We start from the raw sequence: 12,280 nt of genomic DNA, 5'->3' as shown, positions 1-12,280 counted from the left end.
CAGATGAGCTGAACCCAAGTGGAGGACTACATGACTGCATTAATGGGTTTCTTATCCTTGGAGTCCAGGTATATTAACTAGGCCGTAACCCAGAGGGACAGGGTGGGGGGCAGTAGAAATGACTAGCTATGTGTTCTGTCCATTCTTGGTGTTTACAGCTAGGACTCCAATACAGGTCTGGTTACAGATTTGTTGTGCCAACACTCTGAGGTCACAACTTGCTTCCCTTAGGAGTAATGGTACACTACAGCATGGTTGGGGTGGGGTGGAGACCCTGTCCTGCCCCTTTTGAATAAGAATCACAGCCACAAACCATACTGTAGGACCTCCTGGCACCCTTGAAATCTGCACACACACACCCCAGGCTTGGCTCTGTGGCCTCTGGTCTCTTGTGGCAGGCATTAAAGCTTAGAAGTCTGTCCAAGTCTTTCACGTGCCAGAAACCATGGATTAGGGCAGCGGGCTGCTGGCTGGGGTTTTGGCCTCGTCCAGCATCCCAGCTGTATTCCCCCTGCACCTGTTCTAGTGCTGCCTGGCCTTGCCTGTGAGAACTTTGGGCTGTAAACCAAGAGGCCTTCACTTGTTTCCTCCCCTGAAACTGATACCTTGGCCAGCCAGCTCTGCTGGGTCCTGGGTTTTGGTGGGCAGTAGGAACAGCCCTCAGTACCAGCTCCCTATCTGACCTCCCCCTTTCACCATCCTTCCCCTGCAGGGTCATGCAGCTCCCATCCTGTATGCAGTCTGGGCTGAAGCTGGCTTCCTGCCTGAGGCAGAGCTGCTGAACCTGAGGAAGATTACCTCTGACCTGGATGGACACCCTGTCCCGGTGAGTGATCTTGCCAGGGGCCTCATGGGCTCTGTCTCCACTTTCTGTTTCCCAAGGTATGGGAGAGGGCAGGGGTACCTGTTGAGAAGCTGAAGGTATTGAAAGGCAGAGGAGGGTGTGGAGATGAGGAAGGAAAGAAGTATTTTCAGAGCACGTAGAATTTACCTTGAACTGGTGCTGAAAGACAAGGCCTTTTGAGGCCCCAGACGAGAGTGCTCTGGGTCAACTTCAGGGAAGGCCTCTCCCCAGGCACCAGCCACCCAGCTTCCCTTTCTCACTGGGCCTTCCTGGCCACCTAGACAAGCTCAGGAGGAGGGGTTCACTGAGGAATCTATGGGGATTGCAGCAGGATTTTGGTTACGCCTCAGGGAATGGGTCTGTTTGCATCTCAGAGTCATTTCAGATGTTTAGTGTTCTGGGTTACAGTGAAAACCATCACCCTGCCCCTGCCTCCACCCCCCCAACCCCCCACCCCCGACTGAACACCCACTAGGGCCAAGTGTTTTATGTCAGTTTTATCCTGAATTTTCCAAGATATTCTGAGGTAGGTGATGTGGGCTCTGTTTACAGATGTGGGAACTGAGGTTCAGAGAAGTTCGAGTGCCAGCCTGAGATCATACAGCTTGCTAATGGGCAGAGTTGGGATTTGAACCTACCACCAAATACCATAATTATGTGTATGAGAATGAGAAATCACACTCTGAGCAGAGGCCACATGGGGTGGGGGCCTTCTGCAGGGGCTCACTTCCCCCAGAACCTGCACCCCAGGTCTCCGTGTGTGTCTGGCTGCTGTGTTCCCCATGGCTTGCAAGGCCAGGATCCCGAGAGGTGAATGGGGAAACACACTGCTCCCTGCTTTCCCTGTGAATAACTGTGGCCCTCTATTGTGACAGAAACAAGCTTTTACCGATGTGGCCACTGGCTCTCTGGGCCAGGGCCTCGGGGCTGCTTGCGGAATGGCCTACACTGGCAAATACTTCGACAAAGCCAGGTAATACCCTATCCCTGTGCCCCAAAATAGACAGTTTTGGGAGGAGTCCCCAGAGGCTCAGCCTTAATTATTGCCCCAGGCACCTCCTTTCACCCGGCCTGGTCTGAGGAATGATCATGTGTGGCCTGCTTTGTCCTCACAGAGACACACTGAGGCTGGTAGCATGACCAGTCCCTTTTCCAGATGAGGAAACATGCTCAGAGGAGTTAAGGTGCCTTGATAGCAGCTGGCAGGGCTAGGTGTGCACCCAGAGCCCTTGCTCTTAATTGTGCTGTTTAGCCAGAGTGAGGAGTTCCTGTGTTGCCCCCAAGCCCAGTGACCACACCTCAGAAGTCTCAAGGCTCTCCCCTTCATGCTTGACTAGACACCAGCCTTATCTTGGCCCAAGTCCTTATGTTGTGGAAGTGTAAGTTGTGTGTTTTAGAGGATCTGGACATCCCTAAGCCACCTCCTATCACTTACCAGTCCAGAGAGAAATAAACATTTGAGAGATTGAATCTGTAGAGGGTGGGTGAGCAGCTTGACCAGGGAGGTTCACTGTTCCTGCACCAGGTGGTTGGTGGGAAAACCCTCCTGAGGCAAATGTCAGCTACAAGGTTGTCCACTGGCCAGATGTGGCCCGCAGACAGGTGTGTTTTGTTTTTTGTTTTTGGGTGGGTGGGTGGGAGGGGGTGCGGGGTGCAAGTTGTTAAAACCACTTAGTTTCTAAATTTTAAAAATATTTCATAGAGTAAATCTGGGGATCAGGGCATAATAGGCTAGAATGGTTTCTTCCTTCCTCTGTGGTTCTGTGGTTTGGGGGTCAGACCCTGTACTTACATGCTTTATCAGGTTTCACCTTCATAAGCCCCTGTGAGATGGGTAGGCCCCTCTTACAGATGAAACTTGGGATGAGATGCTTGCCTCATCTCATCTGGCAGTAGTTAGGGCAGCATTTGAATCCAAGTCATGTGTCCATAGCCATGTTTGGCTGTTCTGTGTGGGCCTGAGGGAGGTATAAGAGGTTTGGGGAGCCTTAAAGGTAGGACGTGTCCTTGATGTAGAGGGCCTTTGGAGGCAGGCCCGCAGAGTGGCATGACGAGCATCTCATGGGCAAGGCAGCCCCAGCTCCCTCCCAGCAGTAAGTGGCTTCCCTACTGTCCTGTAGTGTTTTATAGCCACACTAGGAGGAGAAGGGCCACAGCCAGGGCTATCCTGGGGCTGGAAGGTAAGGGGGATGTGGAGGTAACTGTGGGTCCTCTGAGGACAGCTTGCAGGGAGAGAGGAGCCTGACTGGCTGCCACACCACAGTGAGCACCTACTGTGTGCAGGCACGCCTGGGACACCTTTGAGGAGGTGGGGCTGGGGCTGCAAGGCCCCTTCCAGATCCACCCAGGCTAGCCTCACCTGACTCCATCAGCCAGCAATTGTTCTTAGTCCCTGGCTGAGCTTTGAGGCAGGCTCAGCTACACCTAAAAGTAATTCACTGTGAAGTGAAGAGAGAAAAGCACAAAGAATGGGATTTGTGTTGAAGAGCATTTTATTTGACACAGAACCAGAGATGGAGGATAATCATTCCCTACAGTTGCTTGAAGTAATTCCACACGAAGGGTCACTTGCTGATCCACACATAATGGAACAATCCAGTGTAAGGAAAAGGAGTTTAGCCAGGTTCCCAGCATCCAGGGTGGCTTGGGGCCAGGGTGGGTTACAGGGGTATTAAGGGGATTATCAGGCTGGGCCAGGCGCCCAGAGGTAGTACCCAGATATAATAGACCCAGGCTCGAGTCACTGTTGCTACCAACCATCAACCAAGGTGCTTATGCCAAGCCAACTCCCTTTTATTTTTCTTTATATATATATATATATATATATATATTAATTACAAGATACTCATTTGAAAAATACAGAAAAGTGCTAAAAAGAAGTGAACATTCTCCTCACCATAAAATCAGTTCCAGGCAATATAAAATCTGAAAGTTAGCCCAGACTTATGTGGGATAGAGGATGCTCTTCCTGCTCACAATTCCTTCTCCAGGTCAGGGAATCCCTTAGGACCCTCAGAGCACCCTCCTGGCCAGAGCCTGTTGACCACCACAAGGCCAGTCTTGTCCTAGGCCTTAAAGCTGAGGCTACACTGAGACTCCTCTGGGCTCAGCCTGGTCTCACTTCCCAGGAAATGGGTGTGGGTTGGGAAGGCAGCCAGGCTGCTTCCCTAGAATCTTTCTAGGGAAAATTATATTCCCTCTAGGCTTCTCTGGCTCAGCCCCATCAGGGTGGTCACTTGGGGAGCTGCTACTCCAGACCAGAACCCCTCTATGGGCTCTGGGCCCCCTTGTACCCTCCAGGGGAGAGAAGAGATACACATGACAGTATGACCCAGTTTCATATAATCCTGGGTCTGATAGGGCCTCTGTGGAGTGTGGGCCCTGTGACTTTCTCCTGGCCAGCCATCCTGGAGGCCACAGAAAGGAAGACACTAGGCAGGGTAAGGAGAAAGGGAACCCACACTATGGAGGCCTGGAGGCTAGTGGAAGTGCTGAGTCATGCTGACAGCATGTAACTGTCTATCTCCAGCCTCTTTCTCCTGCTCCCTCTGCTACAAGGGGACCTGGAGGTCAGGACTGCTAAGTCGGTATCTGGGTCAAGGACCTTTTCCTGCAGCAGCAGGAGGGCAGCTATGTCTCCTTTGAACACATCTGGGCACCAGCCTCCCTCCTTGGGGCCAAACAGCTGGCATTGGGCAGGGAAAAGGAGGGTCCCCAGGCTTGCTTGTCACTCTCACCCTACATGCATTCCTAGACAGAGCAGCAGGTGGACAGTCTGGGCTGGGCAGTCAGGCTGTGGTTGAGTCCCAGCTCAGCCACTTCAAGTGTGACCTCAGCCAGATCCCTTGACCTTTCTGAACCTGTTTTCTTGTCTGTGTTTTTAGAATAACTAAGCACAGGACCTGCTATCAACCCTGCCCCAGCTCCTAGGTGGCATGGGATGGCCCAGTGAAAGGGATTATTCCTATGCCTGCTGCCATTGCCCCTCAGCCATGCTCATCCCTCACAACCCCTAGGGCTGAGGTCAGTCCCTGAACTGTTTTCCCTGCTCTAGCCTTACCCACTTTGCTCCACCCTCCCCAGGGCCAGGGAAGGTTCTATTTAAACAACAACAACAACAAAAACAGTTGCCTTGAGTCAACTTGAACTCATGATGACTCTATGTGTGTCATATTAGAACTGAATTCCATAGAGTTTTCAATGGCTGATTTTTCAAAAGTAGGTTGCCAGGCCTTTCTTCTGAGCCACCTCCACGAGATGTCTCTAGGTAGACTTGAACCTCTAGCTTTTCAGTTAGGAGCTGAATGCATTAACTGTTTGCTCTGGGTAATGTATCTTGGATTCAGTTATTTTTACCATGTCACATTGCCCTTGAAGAGATCATGTCTGCTTTTGATCTAAGGGAGAGAGAGTACCTTGGGGTGGGGAAAAGGCCAAGCCCAGCTCCAGTCTTAGGTATAAGAGCCAGCTCTGGAGCCTTGAAGAGAGCCATTCTAAGAGGCACCTAGTTGCCCCCAGTGATCTTGGCCTTGAAGTTCCCTCATTAGTGCTCATTCTCTCACCTGGAATCCTCCTGCTGTAGAATGTTGCCTGGCAGGCATGACAGCCTCTACCCTTTCCACCCAGCTCCTCCAAGCAGATGGGTATGGGCTCCAAGGTCTCCCTTTTCCTGTGGCTTACCCAGTGAGTCCCTAGGCCTCCTCTGACACTTCTGGTTCCCGGAGGCTGGAGAGGCAGTTCCTCCCCTGCAGTGGGCGTGGCTCAAGCTTCTGCCCAAGGCAAGTAGCTTGCCGTTAACCACTCTTCCTCATTTTCCTTTTGCCCTAATTACTCCCATTTTCCTTATTGGCCAGACCCTGATTATCATAGAGCTCTGTTTCTCAGAAGTCAGTGGTTCTTTCTTGAATTCCTCATAGCTTCTTCACAGCCATTTCCTATGGAGTTGTGGACTCGGTGGGCAGCAGGTACTTGAAGATGCTGCTGCCCCTTCCACAGAAATGTTGTCTGTCCTTCATGTTTGTGTGGCGGCCCACCCTTGCTCAAGGAGCAGGCTTCTTAGGAGGGATGAGGGTGATAGCATGGTTGGTCCAGGTGAGAGGGACCAGCCTCAAGACCCAGCCCCATCTGTCTGCAGCTACCGCGTCTACTGCATGCTGGGGGATGGAGAGCTGTCAGAGGGCTCCGTGTGGGAGGCCATGGCCTTCGCTGGCATCTACAAGCTGGACAACCTTGTTGCCATTCTTGACATCAACCGCCTGGGCCAGAGTGACCCAGCCCCACTGCAGCACCAAGTGGACATCTACCAGAAGCGCTGCGAGGCCTTTGGGTATGTATGAGGCCATGGGTGAGCATGTTCACAGCCTGAAAAGTCATCTGTGATAGAGTAGAAGCTTTGCAGACGCGTGAACTGAGTCCAGAGGTTAAGCCCCATCTATGGTCTCACAGACATTTTGTCTCCCTATTTGGGAGCTCCGGTAGCATAGTGGCTAAGGCACTTGACTGCTAACCAAAGGCTGGTGGTTCAAATCCACCAGCCACTCCTCGGAAGGAAGATGGGGCAATCTACTTCTGTAGTGATACTGCCTTGGAAACCCAAGGAGGGGTCACTATGAGTCAGTCGGCACATAACAACAATTTCAAACTTTGACCATTTGTACTTAAAGTGGTAGCTCAGGCAAAAGCCATGGAATTGTGGGTTGAGGCCCAATTTTAAGGAAGTTTCTTTATTTGGGCAAACCATTATTGTGTGGCATGAATGTTCTCCGAGGTTCCACATACACCATCTCATGTATCCTCACATTGTTCCTGAGTGAAGAAGAAGAAGACTGCACTAGTGATTGTCAATTTATAGGCTGTTGACTTTAATTTTTGATTTTAGGGAAGCCCCTAAAATGTAATTACTGGGACATTTGAGTATCAATCAGGGGCCCCCTCTTGCACCTGGCCCCAGCCAGCCTGAGGAGGAGGAATAGGCTCTCTCTCCAAGTAAAATGGGGACATAGGACTTCCCCTTGGGTCTTGAATAATAGTTGTGAATTCTGAGTCATATGTTACAAAATAGGAAGGTCAGTCTGGGTAGATTTCAATTAAAATATCACCTCAATGTCTCCTTCCCTAGCCCCAAATATAAGTGTCTCTGCAGTTGGGGTTCCAAGGGAGCCACACCCCAGGCTTACCCTTGGCTGACGAGGCTGTGGAGGCCTTTGTCAGGGAGGCAGGCTGCACTTGGGTTATGCAGGTCTTTGAGAGCCTGAGTCTGCCCAGGCTGCCCTGTGTGGATGGATTGATGGCTGTGATTACATAAGACTGCTATCTCTGACTGACCTTCTGAAGAGAGAGGATGAAGGGAGGGAACTAAAGCACAAAGTACCTCTAAAGGACCTTCCTGAGGCCACATTGGGTTGAGGACTTGGTGTATAACCCTGACAGTGCTCCTGGGGCCTTTGTTCATAACCTTGTGGCTCTGGTGCCAAGTTCTGTAAGTTTAGTTCTGGCTCCTCTACTTATTAGCTTTGCAGCTTTGCACAAGTTACTTGATCATCAGTGTCTCAGTTTACTTGTCAGTAAAATGGGGGCAATACCAGAGCCCTGTTCTGGAGTTGTAATGAGGCTTAAATGGGTTAATAATGGGTTAATATGTGTAGGGTGCTTCACAGTGTGAACACTCAGTACATAGTAGCTGGATTTTTTTTTTTTTTTTAATATTTCAAGAACAGTCCCCAAAAGGATCACTTTAAGCAGAAAGCTTGCCCTCTCCCAGCTTGTGTCCCCTGATATGTCTGACAGCGTATGACTCCTGTTGTAAAATTTTCAGCACCCATACCCAACATCTATGGAGTTATTGGATATATTCCCTAAATAAAAATTGGGCCAGAAATTCATCAAGACTATAATAGCAGACAGATCCCAAACCCAGAGCATTATCCCCAAAAAAGCTTTCAGTAGAAAATTCATAGATCAGGAATGAAAGAAATAATAAAAGAACTAAGCATGGGAATTAAGCCTAAGAATTATTTAGGAAAGGAGGAAAATCTGTTCCAAGGCAGATGAGAGGAAGTAAAATATGAAAAGAAGAAAGAAAAGAAAAAAGAAAATCCAAATTGGAAACAGGAGCATTTTAGGCTGCCTGACTTCTCTAGCTCTTTTCCAGAACACAGCTGTGGGGCTGAGCGGGGGCAGACCCATAGGTGCCAGGTCAGACTTTTCCCTGAGATGCTTCTCGGGGTCCCCTGGCAGCTGAGCATTGCCCCTTCCTGTTGTGCCTCCACGGTGCCACTCTGTCCTCTCTTTCCCCAGCTGGCATGCTGTCATCGTCGACGGACACAGTGTGGAGGAGCTGTGCAAGGCCTTTGGCCAGGCTAAGCACCAGCCAACAGTCATCATCGCCAAGACCTTCAAGGGCCGAGGAATTGCAGGTCAGCGTGCACAAGCCTGCCTTCCCACCCCTTCCTTGGGACTAGGCCCAGGCTAACTGGAGTGGGGTTGGGAGGAGTTGCTGGGGTCAGAGACCACCCAGTTCTGTTCCTTTGCCTGGGGAAGCACATGGCCTTGGCTGCCTTATTGGGCTCTGGAGAAGGGGGAATAGGAGATGCTATGGCCCCTGGCTTCTGGGTTCACCTGCTCCTTGGAAACCAAGGGTTGTCTGTCTATGCTTGTTTATAGGCAGGCCATGGTCAGAGCAGCAACAATTTGTGGTGCTTTAAGGGGGTCCCTGGGTAGTGCAAATGGTTGAGTGTATCCAGAGGTGCCTCAGAAGAAAGGCCTGGTGATCTCTTTGTATAATCACCCACTGAAAACGCTGTGGAACATAGTTCTGTTCCGACATACCTGGGGTTGTCATAAGTTGGACTCGACTCAATGGCAACTCGTTCAAGGCTGTGGGAGTAAGGAAGGCAGCCTCAGGGATAGGAAAGTCAAGTGGGAGCTTGTGTTGACTGGCTCTCTGCATACCGGACCCTATCCTTATGTCCTTCCCACAACCCTGTAGGATTAGACTGTCATTGCAAACAAGGAAGTAGACTCAGCAAGGTTAAGTGAGTTGCTTAGGTAAGTCAGTAGTCAATGTGACTGAGCCAGAATTTGAACCCAGGTCCGTCTAGCCAGATAGAGGGCCATACCGCTGGAGCACCTTTCTGGCCCTTTGGGGAGCTTCCTTCTTACCTGTCCTCTGCCCTTCTGTCTTATACCTGTAGGGGTAGAAGATAAGGAGTCTTGGCATGGGAAGCCCCTACCCAAAAACATGGCTGATCAGACCATCCAGGAAATCTACAGCCTGATCCAGAGCAAGAAGAAGATCCTGGCAACCCCCCCACAGGAGGATGCCCCCTCAGTAGACATCACCAACATCCGCATGCCCACCCCACCCAGCTACAAAGTTGGGGACAAGGTGCAAAGTTCGGCCTCACTTTTCTGGGCTAACTGGGTGTTAGTGGCCATGGTTCTTTGGTTTCCCCAAGGCTGGCTTTATAATCTTCTCTGAAGAGCATAGGAAAAGGGGCTTTGAGCTGGGAAGAGGGTGATTCACTTAGGGTGCAGAGCCCTTCCTCATGAGGACAGCCAGCTCTAGAACTATTTACCTTTGAAAGGTGAGAAGCAGAGGCTTAGCAAGGGCAAGGGACTTAGCCAGAGTTACACAGCAAGTTATGGGTAGAGCTGGGATCAAATTCCAGGGCTTCTGAGTCCCTGAGTCTCTCTATCCCTGCATCCCTGGTCGATCAGGGCCCCTTGGCCTTGAGCTTAGGAGCCTCACATGTCCCACAGGACTGCTGGCAAAAGCTAAGCAGGGCTGTCCTGCTCCAGGACCCACTACCTTTTATGAACTCATTGATGCAGTCCAGTGTCAGTCTGTCTGACTCCCAGGCTCTCAGTTTATACACCTGCAAAGTGGGCTTATAGACCTCTGTCACAGGGGTCTTGCTGCAGCTTGCAGCTCAGATGGCTCACAGCTGGGCCAGGATAGGGGACCCTAGAGATTCCCAAGACATTCACTGTAGAAGTTCTCCTTGGCAACTTTATGGAAGTGAATGTTTTCACAGGACTTTGTGTTGTGGGGATTCATTTTTCTGCCTCTATTTTTAATCCTCCCCTAAATGATGTGGTCTCACAGAGGCCACACAGGGTTCCCAGCAGCACCCATTCCCTTCATGGTGCTCAGAATCTTCCTGCTTCTTCCCTCCCCTGACAGATAGCCACCCGCAAAGCCTATGGGCAAGCCTTGGCCAAGCTGGGCCATGCCAGTGACCGTGTCATTGCCCTGGATGGGGACACCAAGAATTCCACCTTCTCGGAGCTCTTCAAGAAGGAGCACCCAGACCGTTTCATTGAGTGCTACATCGCTGAGCAGAACATGGTGGGTGTCAGGGGCAAGTGGGAGGTGGGGTGGGTGCAGGTCCAGCTACAGGTAAGGGGCTGAGGTCTAAGGAGACAGGGGAAGGGCTGAAGTCCTCTGCTCCTTCAGGCAGCCACATTGGCAGTGCCACGTGCCCATTGTGAGCCAGCCCTGAGAGGTCAGGAACAGCACTGACCCTTGATCTCAAGCAGTCACAGTAGGTGGGAGTGTTGTGCCCAGGTGGAAATGTCCTGGTGAGTGTGCAGGTGGGGGAGATGAGCAGGGCCACAGGTGCACACAGGAGGAGCTGCCTGCAGACTTGGGGTAGGATTTCTCTGGGGCCTTCAAGGTGGAAGCGTGAGCACAGGAGGAGGCAGGGACATGATGGGCTTAGCAACCAGGGTCTGCTGAATGCTTTTATGCACAAAGCACTGACCCTGCTACCCTAAGGGACGCAGAGAAGAGGAAACATTTAGGCCTGCACACAGTTTGGGGGACAGCCCCTTGTCATAACTGAGATTGTGAAATAAGAAAAGATGTGTTGTCCTGTTTTTCAAAATAGGCCCTTCTCCTGACGCAGGAGACCAGCATTGGTCCAGAGTTCTTCTTCCAGCTGAACCTAAAGCTGCGTCTCTGGGCCTTCTAGCCTTCCCAGCTGTTGGGTTGAGAGTCCAGACAAAACTGGCAAGCGTGAGGGCCAGGGAGGCCCTCCGGTGCCAAGGAAGAAGGGCTTATGTCAGCCAGAGGTTTCAGAGTCTTGGAGGAAGCTACTGATTTGAAACCAATGACTGTGCTTCTGAGGAGGGATTTGGGGCCTGGAACCTCAGTGAGGCTGCTGTAAGCTGCTGTCCTCAGGTGCCAGAGGAAGGGTTGGGAGGGTAGGGCCTTGGGTCTGGTGGGAGATATGGGAGAGAGCCCAGGAAGGATGAATAATCTATGACTAAGCTTTAGTCCTTTATGAAAGGGTTTGCTCATTGCTAGAGGAAAAGTTTCCCCAGGAATGTAATTTACAATGACCATTTCCCCACCCCACCCCCAGTATTTTATTGTGTTTTAGGTGAAAATTTACACAGCAAATTAGGTTCCCATTTAAAAAATTTATACAAATTGTTCCATGACAATGGGTATAATTTTCACATTGTGTCAGCACTCGTATTTCCATTGTTTGTTCTGTTTCCATTGATCTAGCTTCCCCTCCCCTCCTTGCCTTCTCATCTTTTCTTGGGTAAATGTTGACTTTTTGGTCACATATAGTTAGTTTAAAGGACACATTACTCTTGGGTGGTATTGTTTATTTTATAAACCAACCTATTATTTGGCTTAAAGGTGACCTGCAGAAATAGCTTCAATTCCAAGTTCAAAAGATATCTTAGGGTGATAGTCTTGAGGGTTCCTCTAGTCTCTGTTGGTCTAGTAGGTCTGGCCTTTTTCAAGAATTTGAGGTTTTTCTCCCATTCTGTCCAGGACTTTCTATTGTGTCCCTGGTCAGAATAGTTAGTAGTAGTAGCTGCCAGGCACCATTTAGTTCTGGTCTCAGGTTAGCAGAGGCTGTTGTCCATGTGGGCTATTAAACAGTCCTATGGACTAGTTTTTTTTTTTTTTATTGTGATTTGGGTGAAAGTTTACAGAGCAAATTCACTGTCCATACAGCAGTTCACACACACGTTGTCTCATCTCATGACATTGACTACAATTTACCACAATGCAACACCTCCCCTCCCACTTCTTCTCGATAGGTACGCTTTCCCTGTGTCCATCCCTCCATGCACTCCTGCCCTCTGAGCATCTTCCTGTGCATACACAGCCCTTCTTTCTCCCATGATTGTTCTCTTCAGAGAGTGTATCTACCTCAGGTACATGTTCAACTCATATGCCTATCTTTTTTTTGGCTGGAAGCCACAGGTCTGGGTTCAGTTGCAGACCTGAAGGGCAGCAGTGGTTCCACCAGGCTCTATCAGACCACCAAACCTACCCTCCTCCTTTTTTTTTCCCAAGTGATTTTGAGTTTTGTTCCACATTGTTCTCCCTCTCTATCCAGGATCTCCTACATAGATCCCCCTCTGAGTGGTTGACAGTAGTAGCCAGGCACCATCTAGTTCTTCTGGTCT

General features: G+C 50.3%; 1 protein-coding gene across 1 annotated transcript in view; it reads left to right on the top strand.

Moving 5' to 3' along the window:
* TKT (transketolase) overlaps positions 1-12,280 on the top strand; it is a 30,656-nt gene that overhangs the window by 10,383 nt on the left and 7,993 nt on the right. Inside the window, exons 3-8 of the mRNA XM_007957932.2 lie at positions 713-826; positions 1,720-1,817; positions 5,979-6,170; positions 8,141-8,259; positions 9,037-9,230; positions 10,029-10,193. Coding sequence (XP_007956123.1) covers positions 713-826; positions 1,720-1,817; positions 5,979-6,170; positions 8,141-8,259; positions 9,037-9,230; positions 10,029-10,193 — 882 coding nt within the window. The remainder of the gene's footprint in view (positions 1-712; positions 827-1,719; positions 1,818-5,978; positions 6,171-8,140; positions 8,260-9,036; positions 9,231-10,028; positions 10,194-12,280) is intronic.

This window comes from Orycteropus afer, unplaced genomic scaffold, assembly GCF_000298275.1.
Source record: "Orycteropus afer afer isolate SDZICR_OR568_19922 unplaced genomic scaffold, OryAfe1.0 scaffold00824, whole genome shotgun sequence".
Classification (NCBI taxonomy): Eukaryota; Metazoa; Chordata; class Mammalia; order Tubulidentata; family Orycteropodidae; genus Orycteropus; species Orycteropus afer.
This window is presented reverse-complemented; position numbering and strand designations above follow the sequence as displayed.